Source organism: Mauremys mutica, chromosome 8, assembly GCF_020497125.1.
Source record: "Mauremys mutica isolate MM-2020 ecotype Southern chromosome 8, ASM2049712v1, whole genome shotgun sequence".
NCBI lineage: Eukaryota > Metazoa > Chordata > Testudines > Geoemydidae > Mauremys > Mauremys mutica.
The window spans coordinates 95,573,232-95,587,853 of record NC_059079.1 but is presented as its reverse complement, the minus strand read 5'-3'; the positions used below and the strand labels follow the sequence as shown (position 1 = coordinate 95,587,853).

Sequence of the window (14,622 nt, the reverse complement as noted above, 5' to 3'; positions counted from 1 at the left end):
CACTAGGAAGTTTAGACTTGAAATCAGACGAAGTCTTCTAACCATTAGAGGAGTGAAGTTCTGGAACAGCCTTCCAAGGGGAGTAGTGGGGTCAAAAGACATATCTGGCTTCAAGACTAAGCTTGATAAGTTTATGGAGGGGATGGTATGATGGGACAGCCTAATTTTGCCAACTGATCTTTGATTATCAGCAGGTAAGTATGCCCAGTGGTCTGTGATGGGATGTTAGATGGGATGGGATGGGATCTGAGTTACTACAGAGAATTCTTTCCTGGGTGCTGGCTGGTGAGTCTTGCCCACATGCTCAGGGTTTAACTGATCGCCATATTTGGGGTCGGGAAGGAATTTTCCTCCAGGGCAGATTGGCAGAGGCCTTGGAGGTTTTTCGCCTTCCTCTGTAGCATGGGGCACGGGTCACTTGCGGGAGGATTCTCTGCAGCTTAAGGTCTTCAAACCACAATTTGAGGACTTCAGTAACTCAGACATAAGTTAGGGGTTTGTTATTGAACGGGGAGGGATAGCTCAGTGGTTTGAGTATTGGCCTGCTAAACCCAGGGTTGTGAGTTCAATCCTTGAGGAGGCTGCTTAGGGATCTGGGGCAAAAATTGGTCCTGCTAGTGAAGGCAGGGGGCTGGACTCAATGACCTTTCAAGGTCCCTTCCAGTTCTAGGAGATTGGTATATCACCAATTAAAAAAAAAAATAATTCTGTGGCCTGCATTGTGCAGGAGGTCAGACTAGATGATCATAATGGTCCCTACTGACCTTAAAGTCTATGAGTCTATTTAGTCTTTTAATATATTATATATAGAGAGAGAGAGATTTTAGGTGTTTTCACCATTAAGAAAGTTTTCAGTCATATTTTTTTGGTCTCAGATATTTAAAAAAGCTTTACTCCCCCCATCCCAAACTTCTTACACTAATATTCACACTTCTGTAGTACCTTCTATCTCAGGATCTCAAAGTATTTAAACATTAATCTGTACGACGCCTCTGAGAGTCGGAAGCCTGGTCTACACTTAAAATTCAGATCAGCATAGGTACGAGGCTCAGGGATGTGAAGAAGCACCATACTGTAGATACTTCTTGGCTGATGGAAGAATCAGGGAGGTGGATTACACACAGCAATTGAAAAAACCCTTCTGTCACTATAGGAAGCGTCTATACTATGGAGATGCTGCAGCACAGCTACAGCATCATAACTGTGCTGTTGTAGCACCCGTAGTGTAGACATAGCCAGAGTGTGGCCAGTTCTACACTAAAAAGTTAGGTCGACCTAGCTACGTCGCTCAAAGGTGTGAAATATCCACACCCGTGAGTGACATAGTTAAGCCAACCTAGCCCTGGTTTAGGTAGCGCTAGGTTGACAGAAGAATTCTTCCATCAACTTAGCTATTGTCTTTCAGGGAAGTGGCTTAACTACAGCAATTGGAGAACCCCGATATCTCTGTAGTGGGTGTCTACACGGAAGTGCTGTAGTGGCACAGTATGTAGTTCTGCCTCTGTGCTGGTGCGGTGTTTCTAAAGTAAAGTAATAGTAATAATTGGAGATATACCAATCTCCTAGAACTGGAAGGGACCTCAAAAGGTCATTGAGTCCAGCCCCCTGCCTTCACTAGCAGGACCAATTTTTGCCCCAAATGGCCTCCTCAAGGATTGAACTCACAACCCTGGGTTTAGCAGGCTAATGCTCAAACCACTGAGCTATCCCTCCCCCCGTAGTGAAGTCATAGCCTATGTTACAGAAGGATTCAAGTTCTGGTTTTATGGTCCTGAGCCCAGAGGGGTATATGTGGAGGAAGCATGCTGCTCCCTAGAAGGAGAATATTGTATTACTCTTTAGTTACCCCTCTGACTGATAAGAATGACATTACCGAGTCTCTGTAAGGAAATCAAAGCTGTCATTTTGCCAGGCCCTATTAATCTCTTAACCATGCACATAACAGGGTGGTTGTTGTTACTATAGTGCTGTAATTTTCCTGGTACTTTACAGATTAGAAAGATCGTCCCTGCTCCAAAAGGAGCATCAGAAAATGGAAGGTACCATGAAAAGGCTGTCACAATACAGAATCTTTGAGAGTAAACGTAATTGGGGTGCGGGACCCTAAGGGACAAATATGTTATTGTATTGATTGGTATGCTGTAGTCTGTCTTGCTCCAAAAGTGTATGCTATGAAAATAAAGATGCACAGCTGAGATTTAGCTGTAGTGTAGAAAGGATGAGGAGAATCATTTTCTAACACTGAAGATGTCAAATTTAAATCAATTTTATCCCATGTTGCTATGTATTGTAATGAATAAGTGAATAAGGATCAGTCACTTGTGACTATGACATGAAATACAGCCCTGAGTTAATAACCACAGCGGATGTATTTAATTCAGGAACTGGTAAACTGACAAACTGTGCTCCCAGAAAGCAACTCATAGAACAGGCTCATACATCGAAATCACACCTGTAATTTTTACATTACAGGATTATGAAAGGGTGGAGGAGGGTGGAAATCCTGCTTTTAACATTTTTCTTAATTTTAATTTGTCAGTGGGTTTCAGATTGTATAATAGCAGTGGTGAATTACTGGCAGGTCCATGGCTGGCTAAATATGAGGGGTTTAGATGTTTTATGACAGTATGGTAATTTAAGCCCCACTCCTGCGAACACTTATGCACGTGCTGAACTTTATGCGCATAAACAATCCCATTGAGTTCATGGGACAACTAGCATGTGTAAAATGTTTTTATAGTATGTTTCTTCCATAAACTGGAAGTTATTGTTTCAGAAAAAGTGAGTTTGTCTAGATATCCTAAAGGCAACAGGAATGAATGGTAAAATTCAGTGTAAAAGAAGACAGATTTTTTTTCTCTCAGTACCAGCCCTCCACTGAGAACTGTGTGCAGGCCCCTATATCCGCCATGAGCCTTGTCTCGGTGCACGATCAGAGGTTAAGTCACTTCACCAATAAGGGAAACATAAAAACGGTGTTTGATTTTGATTTTTTTTAAGGTAATCTTTTGGCATTTTTAACCATTGTGATTGGCTCAAATATGCGATGATAGTGATCAAAAATAGCATATGCTTGTGCTGTGAAAGTGATGCAACAATTAATCTAATAATGTATATTCTGCTTTCTATGGTTATTGTTTTTTCACTAGGCTCAGGGTCTGCTGTATTTCTTTGATAGATTTAAGTCATTTGTGGTGAGTTCCTCAACCCACTCCATCTCCTCCACATTAGAGAAAAGGGGCTGGAGTAGCTTACAGGAGCTGGCCAGGGTAACTGCGGAAGACAGTTTCAGGCTGTCTTTCAGGGACTCCCTCATAAGATGTGGCGTAGGGGGGTATGCCAGAGAGAGGCTGAAGTGGGAGGGATGTGTTGGGAATGGGGCCATAGCATAGTGGAAATTTTGGGCAGCACTGTGTCCCATAGGGGAGCCCCATGAAGCTGCCATAATTTGGCTTCTAAAGCTGAGTTATGCTGAGGGCCTCTCCACCCTCTGGAGTGGCTCAGGATCAGGATGAGGTTATGTCTACGCTGCAAAAACCCTGTGGCACCAAATCTCAGGGCCCTGGTCAATTGACTCAGGTTTGGGCTGCAGAGCTGAAAATTGCAGTGAAGACGCTCAAACTGGAGACTGGGCTCTGAGGCCCGCCTCCCCTATGGTTTCAGAGCCTGCACTCCAGCCCAAGCCTGAATGACTGTGCTGCAATTTTTAGCTCTGCAGCCTGAGCCCCGTGAGCCGTAGTCAGCTGACTTGGGCCAGCCAGGGTCATGCCGCAGGCGTTTTATTGCAGTGTACGTGTACGTAAGAGTCTGGGAAGATCCAGCAGTCTTTAGAAGTTGTAACTAAATATAAAGGTTATGGAGACATCAGTAGCAGCTTTGTACTTAAGGTTATATTCAGTTTTCCAGTTGAAGTGAGGTTTTAATCCCTACAGCATGAAAATAAATGCAAAGGGCATGTTTGTTTAATGCTTTATTGTGTGGGCACAGTTAGATTTATGATGTCCACAACTGTTCATTTCCTTGTTATTTAACTCTTGCAGTTAGTAGTGGATGTGATTGATAAATGTACTGTTGTCATTTAGGTGAAGTTTTGATGGCATGACATTTCCAAGGGGTATTGGTGCTTTTTGTTTCTTCCTCAGTCTTGTTAGCTCAGTTGAGTTTGCTAAAGGGTAGTGAAGAGGAGTCATGTGCCTTACCGTGCAGAGTGACGCCGTGAATGATCCAGCTAGCATAGTAACAATATTGGCTTTAGCATGGGGAGTAGAAGCCCAGCATGGTCCCTAGGTACATACTTGGCTCACTAGCCCATGCTGAAGCTTGCGCTGCACTGCCTTCATAGTTATTATTACCTGAGCTTGCTGGAAGGCTGTAACTTTCGGTATTGATTCTTATGCAGTCTGTGACTTCAGTGTTTTCCTTTTAGAAATCTCAGAGAACTTGTTACACTACCATAGAAACAGCATGAGATGTAAGATCGGATGTAAGTTATCTGCAGTTAGAGCTTCTTGTATGTTGTCACTGTAGGACTGTTCAGCATTTCTGCTTGAGCACACCAGAAGTTGTGAGCATGTATTTCAGTAAAATTACCATTGCCACTAGTTCACAACTGTATATACTCATTCAAAGGAAACTCTGATAAGTACTCAGCAACACCCGAGCTACTGGGCAGAATCTACACTGAATATGTATTTCACTGAAATACATATTCAGTGTAGATTCTGCCCAGTAGCTCGGGTGTTGCTGAGTACTTATCAGAGTTTCCTTTGAATGAGTATATACAGTTGTGAACTAGTGGCAATGGTAATTTTTCCAGTCTGTGAATCCTTTTTGTTAAAAGGTTTCTTAGTGATTTAACCCTTCAAAAACTGATTGATTAAATTTTAATGGAACAAACAGAATCATAGAAGACCACTGATAACAACTGAAGTATTGGATAAATGCTAAAGTAGTCATCTTTGTTGCATGTTTTAAATGATATCAGATTTTTTTAAGATTGGAAACTTTATATTAAGGAACTTTTAAAACAAGAACATTTGAGCTCGAAAAAATAATTAAACTACATTGTCATCTTTTTGCTAAGGCCTCAGTCCTACAAACATTTATGCGCACACTTAACTTCACTACCATGAGTAGTCAGTCCCTGTCACAATAGTAAAATTAAGCATGTGCATAAGTGTTTGTCGGATTGTGGCCCATGACTGCAGAGCTCATCTGTTCTTTCCAGGCACTGAGGTCTAATTAATGTTTAGCAGTACTGAAACACATCTTGGCTTAATATCTACAAGATGTCAAATTAAAATCAAATGTAATTTAAAATTCACTCATTCAAAAATGGTGGATGAACTAATTTGATTGTGAACTTGTTAAAATAGACCCAATCAAGGCATATTTTAGAACTTCTCTTTTGTTTAGAAATACCTCTTGGAAGCTAGAAACTGTTTCCTTACTTTTTCCTCTCCCACCCCAAATCTTATCATAGGGATGATCTTGAGTGCTGGATAGAGAGTCAGAGTTTTGGCCTGACCAATCTTGAGACCCTTAGTTTGATTTTTTTTCAGGAACACTTGGGTGTGGAGTTCTATTTAGAGCTTATTTTGTTGCACACTGCCATATTGTCATGGCAGTAATATCAGAGGCCGATCTGCATTCATTTATTTCTGCTGGTAATAAATCATGGTTTTGTAGAATGATTTTTACAAGAAAAAATTCAGAAGCTATCTTGGAGGTTGTTCTGTTCGATTACAATTTGCTTTGTGACTGTGGACATCTAAAAGGCAGCTTTCTACTCAGACACTTTGGCACCTGTTCTATTCTGTAGGATTGCACTTGGAATAGTTCAGAAAAGCATGGAGAATAGATTTCATTTTGTCTCTTTCCATTCCATTTGCAATAATCTTCTAATTTAATTTAGTTTTTGTTAGATTCAGTTTTAAAGGCCCGAGTTATCACATGCTGATATTCTTCTAAAGCATCTAGTTTTCTGACTATGGCTTTTTAAGAGTTAGAACTTGGTAGGAAATCTGATAGCTTTTGTAATTTGTTCAAAAGTAATCTTGCAGTGCTGTTGAGTAGTATGTCAACTGCAGATTTTACTCCTGATTATCTATAAAACACATTATCTAAATGTGCTATTCAGTACCCAGGGTATGGATTTTTAAACACTCGTTTGGAATTGATGTGTGAGATCTGTGGATAAGTTAGACATAGAGTTTAACCAAAAGATATTTCAGAAATGATTCTATATCTGAAGCCCATGTAACAGTATGTTTTGAAAGATTGCTAAAATAAAAATATTTGTTATTAAATGAAGACTTTGCACTTCAGTAGAAAAATATTCAGCCAAAGTTCTCAAAGCATTTTACAAAGGTTAAAGTTCACACCAGCACTGTGACATATGTAAATATTGTTATAAAACTCTTACACAAGGAGAAACTGAGGCACAGAGGGAGAGTGCCTTCCCCATAGCCTACAGTGACCTCATGGCTTCATTGGGAATGGAATATTCCAGGATCTCATCACATACTGTAACCACAGCACGTTACTGCTCCAGTATCTAAGTAATTGAGGGGAAAATACTTAGCTGATTTTTTTTTAACTAACACTCTAAATATCTACTAACATTTTAATCCAATGGTTTTTTTTCTTTAAAACCCAACCAAAAAGAATGTTCTTAAAGTAAAATACTTCAGTGAATCAACAGGAAAGTAACTCTTGTCTTAGATCAATGAATGAAAAAGTCCCCCTCTGGCTTAAGTCAAGTTGTGCTTACATCAGAATTCTCCTGTTGTGAGCAATTTTTTAATAGCCTGAAGCGGGAAAAATCACTTGCAAGAGCAGACAATAAAGCATTTTTAATTGTGTATGCCAGGTGCCTGCACCATCTTACATGGAAAATGCAAGACTAGTGCTGTCATGGCAATATTGAGCCACTTGAGGCCTGATGATTCATTCTTCCTGTCACATGAACCCTTACTGTTTTGTTAATGAGCACTTAGTTGAATTTTAGATGCCTGGAAACATTAAAAAGGCTGCAAGGCATGTCTGCATACCATGTGCATTAGAAGGGAAATCTGTTTCATATAACTATTTAGAATGTTGTGGGCCTTGGAATCTTCTAAACTCTTCTTAATTGCAAGAATGTTTTTTTCTGCCCTCTTACATCACTAGTGCATTTTCTTCTTTATTACATTTTGTAATATTATGTCATTTAGCCAGCACTTTCACTTTCCCTCCCTTTGGGATTACATCTCTCAAATCTCTAACTCCGTTTTACTTACAAACATTAGAGAGGCAGTGGAACACTTCCTTCCACTGTTAAGATAGCAAGTGATGCTACTCGGAGAGTAATAACAGAACATCTAGTGTGCCAGACCTGTACCTCATTCACTGTTAATGTAAATGAATTTTTATGCATGTTTATTTCTCAGCAGATTACATAGCTGCAGTTTTCTTGGGTAGCATTTTAGGCTTTAATTTTCAAGTGTAACTTTCAAGAATTGAAATTGGGCCTACACTTCATAGAAGGGGAAGACAGAAGAGTCATCGGGTCTGAATCTCTGCATTTTATGGGATTGTTCCCTAGATTACTTGTTGTGTTTTCTCCAACCTGTTCTTCAATCTCTGCAGTGATAACTCAACTGCCTCCTTTCAGAATAGGATTACTCTTCAAGTTGAGAATATTTTTCCCTAATGACCAAACAACATGTATCATTCCTTGTCCCCAGATTAATTCATCTTTTCCTACCTACTGGCATTTGGACTAATAAAATAGTACTTAATGAGCTGGGCATGTCCAGGAAGTTAATCTGATACTACTTTTTATCTAAAATCTTTTTTTAGATTATATATTTAAGATTAGATTGGGGGGGGGAATATGGTGTAGTAGTTAGAGCAGGAAACTGTTCTGACTTAACTCAAGTTGTGCTTACATCAGAATTCTCCTGTTGTGAGCAATTTTTTAGTAGCCTGATGGGAAAACAAACAAACAGCGAAAAGGAACTTGCCCAAAGTCACCCAGTAAGGCACTGTCAGATTGATTTACCACAGTGTCTACACCACGCTGTGTCGATGGGATATGCTCTCCCGCCAATTTACCTTACGCTTCTCAGGAAGCTGGAGTACCAGAGTTGACGGGAGAGTGCCCTCCCATTGACTTAGTGGGTCTTTACTAGACCTGCTAAATTGACACCGCTGCATTTATTGCAGCTGATCTAGTAAATATAGACATGGCCTAAGTTGCTACCAGTATGTCCATATTGGTAAATGAGTGGTATCCTAGCTAGAAGGGGAGGGTGACCTCAGTGGAAGTAGTGGGGATCCTGGTACGGAAAAGGGAGACTTGTTATGGAAAGGTTGAAAGCCACTGTGTCAGAATAATGGCAATTTTTGGAGGCTTGTGGAGTTAGTAATTCATCTTCAGAATGAAGATTTGAGGAATTTAGGGAGACTTTATATTGTACCTAATTAGCCATTTGCATGCACAATTACCTGTTATGTATGCAATCATGATAATTTTACAACTGAATTAGGCATGTGATTGTCCATTTAACTTTTTTTTCTAGCAAACTTCTAGGGCCTGATTTTCAAGTAACCTAGACACAAATGTTTGCAATGCACACATGTATTAACTGCACACATACGTTACTTGAATATGTGGTCCTTAAAGTTTTTGAGGTTGACTTTCAGAAGCAGTATGGATGCAGTTTAAGCCTTAGCTGTTGACTGTATGAACAACAAAAAATACTTATTGAATACAAGATATACACCAAGCTCGTGTAAAACAAGACCTTCAAGGACTTCACATGTGCAAATAAAACAGAAACCCAGCCCTAAAAGTAATAGATCTGTTACTTCTGCAGGCTGAAGAGGAAGAGAGAGAGAATTTTATTTTTAAATACTTGGGAAGCAGTCAGATACTATAGTGAAAAGAGGTCATAAATGTCTCAGTAGAGAAAAGGAAGAAAAATGTCTCAGATGGCTTCAAGGATATTAGCATTATTATGCATGAAGGGAAGTCAATGAAGATATTAAGAAAGGAATTGGCATTTGCAGTGTTACTGTCATTTAATTATGATTTTTAAAAAAAAGTATCTCTCTCTCCAGATATAGGAAAGTGGTTCAGTCCCAAGAAATCTTTCTAAATCTGAGTCTATTTGTTATGCAAGTGTGTGTGTGTGTTGTTGATTCAGTGATGTGCAATAGAAAGAGTGAAGTAGCTAGATGATAGCTGATACACTCTTCTTTGGACATGCCTAACCCAGTATTGCCAGCTTTTATGATCAAAGAGTGTTTGCAAACTCTATATAATACAAGTCACGTACTGTATATATGAAAAGCTGTATGCCTATTTATAGTGTGTGTGTGTGTTACTCCAAAACAGAGTGTACAGTTACAAATCTCACCACTGGATCCTTCTTATCCACAGCATGACTGACTGATAAACAGTTTATTTTGCATAACTCAGCTGAGCACCAGTTTTCTTAGCAAAGCCACAGATGGTAATGGAGATTTTGACTGACTGTCTCCTAACATTTCCTCTTTTTATGAAAACAAATGCAATTTGGTCTTCTCACAATTTGCGTGACCTGATAGCTTTTAAATTAGTGCTGAGGAAGTGGAAAGGTACAATAATAAATACACATGGATGCTCTGTAGCAGTCTGGAACCTGAAATGTAGAAATACGACTTAACATACAGACTTATCATAACTGGCACATTGATTAAAATCTACCAATGGGATTACTTTGGCTACCTCTGAGGTGAAATGTGTCAAGTGTTTAACAGAATGCACTGCATTTCTGTACAACAGTTTAAGACAAGAAGAGATTGCCATATGCACCTGAAAGTGCAGGGTAATTTAGGTAGGCAGAATGTAACTAACCCAATTGGATTTTGACCAGGACACCATGATTGTGTAATTTTCTGTGTTATGGGTGAGTCTGATTTATTTGTCCTTTTTCTTCGGCCCTGTTAAAATGTAAATGATTCTGTTCAGTTGCAGAATGAGGAGGAGCCTGGAGAGACTGAACACACTGTGAACGATGCCCCTCCACCTTACAGCAGCATTTCTGGGGAGAATGCAGGTAAACTGAACAGCAAGGAAATAAATGTTGTGTTTTTCTTGGTTTTCTTTCCCATCCCTCTAGTTGTTTCTTTTTCGATAATATGCTCACTGGTGTCTGACATTGCAGCATCTATTAAGACTGGGAAGGATGGGACCTGATCCAAAGAGATTGTGGTTATTTGTGATTTGAAAGAAAACATGCCTTGGTCGCAATCAGCTGATGTCATCTCCATAAAATGGTGCTCAAGTTACTTTCTACAGCAATCTTAGCATACAGAAGAAGGTGAAAATGGTAGTGCAGTGAGGATTTGTGGTCTGTAATGATCTGGTATTTGAGTAATATCTTGCTTCTTCCAGTGATCTTTAACGGTATCTTTACTGGTGTCTTTTACTTTTTCAGGGCTTCTTTCTTGGTCATGATGCTGAATTTTTGTCTTGTGAAGTATATACAAATGCTTTTATGATACTGTAGATTAATAATGCTTGAATGCATTACAATGTTTTAAATACCCATCATCTGCAACTACAGGGAAAAAAAAGTGGCTGGAGCTGAAATCTTGGAAGAGAACTCAGCTCAGATATAACATGGCAGTCTTCTTACTCTCTGTTAATTAGAGCAGAAATCCAGTAGAAATAGACCCATTAAGAGGCTACGCTTATATTTTTTTCAGTAACTTATCCAGTATGTGTTCTGTGGCATCAGAACACATAGAAGATAAAGCAAACATCAGTTTAAAATGAAGATATCTGAAAAGTTAGAAAAAATGCCTTTGTTCAGACCCGTTTGATAAAATGTTGCCCCAAAACATAAACCTTGCACTTTTTGTTCTAACAAATTCAAGCTTTTGGTGCCTACTCCAGGGAGTAGTTTCCATAGACAGAGATTTGCCTCTGAGGGTATGTCTACGCTACCCACCGGATTGGCGGGTAGCGATAGATCCAGCGGGGGTCGATTTATCGCGTGTAGTCTAGACACGATAAATGGATGCCCGAGCGCTCTCCTGTCGACTCCTGTACTCCACCAACACAAGAGGCGCAGGCAGAGTCGATGGGGGAGCGGCAGCAGTCGACTCACCACAGTGAAGACACCGCGGTGAGTAGGTCTAAGTACATCAACGTTAGCTACGTTATTCACATAGCTGAAGTTGCATAACTTAGATTGATTTTTCCCCTCTCCCTAACCCCCCCCCCCCCCCCCCAGTGTAGACCAGGCCTGAGAATGCCCTTCCTCCAGTCCTTCAGTTCACATCTAGGGACTTGGTAAAAGCCAGTTGATGTCTGCTGTAACACCTGGGTATAGGTGTAAAGACAGTCTCTAAGGTAGCCAAGTCCCAAACCATGAAGACCGAGAGTGGACATAAGTTTTCGAGTTCATAAAAGGTTGTTATAAAGAGGAGGGAGAAAAATTGTTCTCCTTAACTGCTGAGGATAGGACAAGAAGCCATGGGCTTAAATTGCAGTAAGGGGTTTTTAGGTTGGACATTAGGAAAAATTTCCTAACTGTCAGGGTGGTTAAGCACTGGAATAAATTGCCTAGGGAGGTTGTGAAATCTCCATCATTGGAGGTTTTAAAAAGCAGGTTAAACAAATACCAGTCAGGGATGGTCTAAATAATATTTAGTCATGCCATGAGTGCAGGGGACTGGGTTAGATGACCTCTCAAGGTCCCTCTCAGTCCTATGATTCTATGATTTACAACTTTCTAGATTGTAATCAGCACCTTGAATTGGCACCTGGAAATAGATGTGTATGCAACATAGATGTAATATGCATTCACCAAAACGACATATTCTGCACTATGTGAAGGTTTGGATTGGCATTCATTATATCATTTTCATTATAGAGATAATTATGGTCATAGACATGATAATCTCTTGGTAAAAATGGGAATGGAGACTGGTTAAGCCTTCTAAGGAGAGTGCCCATGAGGAAGCTATCTATCTTTTCTGCATGATCAGACCTAAGTTAAAAGCCAATAATACTTTCCAGAGGAGCTATCACATTCATGCTGGTTATAATCTAGATCCTGATTTCCCCCACGGACATTTTCTTAATAAAAAGTCAGAATCACATTTGAGAATCAGGCACATCAGATGCATAAAGGCAGCATAAGGAAACCAAGGTGGGAGGGGAAAAAGGAGAAGTTTAAAGATTGTACTGGAAAGAAATGATAGCCCCATCATTCTGGTAACCTCCCCTCCCTGTCCCAGTTTATACTGCTCAAAGGAGTAGATAGACATTCAAAAAATAGCTAAGGATAATTAACCAGTAAAGTTATCATTTTAAAATTAAAAAAACCTGAAAACATAGACAGAAACCCAAATGGAATTCCGTGTACAGCCTTATCACAATCCATTCCAAATGTAGCATTTTTCTTTTTTTTTTTAATAAAAGGTAAGTTTTAGACCTAATCCAAAAATTCAGCTATCTTCATTAGAGGTCTGCCTTTCATACAGCCTGTAGGACGATCTGGGATAATGGGTGCTCTTCAGTCTGCCTTCTTGGGCAGAAACTCTTTACTCAGGGTCACTGACCTTGCAAACTGGCTACCAGTCAGTCCTCTGCCACAGATCCTCGAAAGGTATTTGGGCTCCTAACTTCTATTGAAATCACTGGCAGTTAAGAGCCCAAATACCTCTGAAGATCTTTGTCTCCCTGGGTAGAGGGTTTTGAATTCTATTCTGTCTTGCTACTGAATGGGGTCTGGATGAGCATTTGCCTTGTCGGATCACACAATATGGTCTAAGGTGCCCATGTTTTTTATCAGATGGTTCTCTGCATAACGGAGGAAATAGTTGTGTAAAGTACACACACACACACACACACACACACACACACACAACCCTAGAAACATACATTTTTTTATATCTCCACAGGGAATCTGTAAAATATGCTGCTATCAGGGCTCTCTACATGTAAAGCTTCCCCTGCGTATTCTAATTCATCAACAGGTCTGAGAGCCTGGCGTTCAGAACCAGTACGTTTGACTTTGTCCTATTCCCCTTCTCTTTCCCCCGAAAGGAAACTGGGGTCTTTTTCAGACAAACTGGCCACCTTTGGCTGAATACCTTATGGGGATTCTTTTACTCATCAAAACCATTTGAAATGTTAAAATATATCTTTCTCTGTCCCTTACTGAAATCAGGGAAGGAACAGCATGTGTTCCTGTCTCTGTTGCTCTAGATTAGGAGGTGCCTTTGTGCACCCTCTATAAAGTGGTCTTGTTCATACTCTGTATCTGCTGTGAAACTCTTATATTTCAGTCCTTAAAAAGTTCAAGTACCTCTGTATGTGGTATCATAGGGTGCATACGTTTCTAACAAGGTTTCTACTTTCCTTGCTTTTCCTTGTCTAGGTCAAGATGACTGTCATACTAATTTATTTAGCGTGAATTCCCTTCCCCTTTTGAAAGTCTGTTAGTATCCTACTGTAGGTCTCAAATTTGCTTTAATGTTTTCTTTATTATGGCATAATAGTTCAATACATGTGAGTTTAAATTACAGTCTTTCACCAAAGAATATACAGTAATTTTAAAATCATGATCTTCTTCGTACTTTGTTTTCTTTGCTGGTTGTAGAGCTGCTTATACCAGGCGTCAGAGGCATATTACATCGTACAATTCATGTAAACTCTCTCTTTGCAGAATATTTTGACTACAAAGATGAATCAGGGTTTCCCAAACCCCCTTCTTACAATGTGGCCACAACATTGCCTAGTTACGATGAAGCGGAGCGAAGTAAGGCTGAAGCTACCATTCCCTTGGTTCCTGGAAGAGTAAGTTCACTTTGTGTGCTGAATGTCCCGAAAGGTCCATTTGTAGAATGTATATAACTGAATTAACTTAAATACTTTGTTAATGAAAATATTGATTTATTTTTTCTCATTGTTTTTTTTTTTTCCAGTGTTCTACAATATTTTTTTTGAAAAACTTTTTGTCTGGTCCACTGGCATGATGTAAGGCATAAAAGATAGATAGCTTCCTCATGGGCACTCTCCTTAGAAGGCTTAACCAGTCTCCATTCCCATTTTTACCAAGAGATTATCATGTCTATGACCATAATTATCTCTATAATGAAAATGATATAATGAATGCCAATCCAAACCTTCACATAGTGCAGAATATGTAGTTTTGGTGAATGCATATTACAACTATGTTGCATACACATCTATTTCCAGGTGCCAATTCAAGGTGCTGATTACAATCTAGACAGTTGTAAATCATAGAATGCAGTACTGATTAATTTGGCAAGCTGATATGGGCTACATGTGTAGCCTCGCTGTTTATCTTATGACTTAATAATTTGTACTTCCAAAGTACCTCCCATCAGAAGATCTCTCAGCACCCAATTTTTGAGTAAGTTCCTGTAGTTCAAATTCATTGTTATGAAACGGGAGTTGGCAAAGCTTCAGAGGTCAGGGCTCACTTCATACCTTTGTCTGATAGACCATATCCTACCCAGTGATCAAATAAGAACAAAACTTGAAAAGTAGGCGGTCATATTTTAATTTCTTTCCTACCTTGTTAGGTAACTTGGCTTTCCTCATCACTCCCACCA

At 39.6% G+C, this 14,622-nt stretch overlaps 1 protein-coding gene across 3 annotated transcripts in view; it reads left to right on the top strand.

Annotated features, from left to right (window-relative positions):
- NDFIP1 (Nedd4 family interacting protein 1) overlaps positions 1-14,622 on the top strand; it is a 134,165-nt gene that overhangs the window by 106,117 nt on the left and 13,426 nt on the right. For all 3 annotated transcript variants that reach the window (XM_045028682.1, XM_045028683.1, XM_045028681.1), the window contains exons 2-3: positions 9,998-10,085; positions 13,710-13,840. In XM_045028682.1, coding sequence (XP_044884617.1) covers positions 9,998-10,085; positions 13,710-13,840 — 219 coding nt within the window. The remainder of the gene's footprint in view (positions 1-9,997; positions 10,086-13,709; positions 13,841-14,622) is intronic.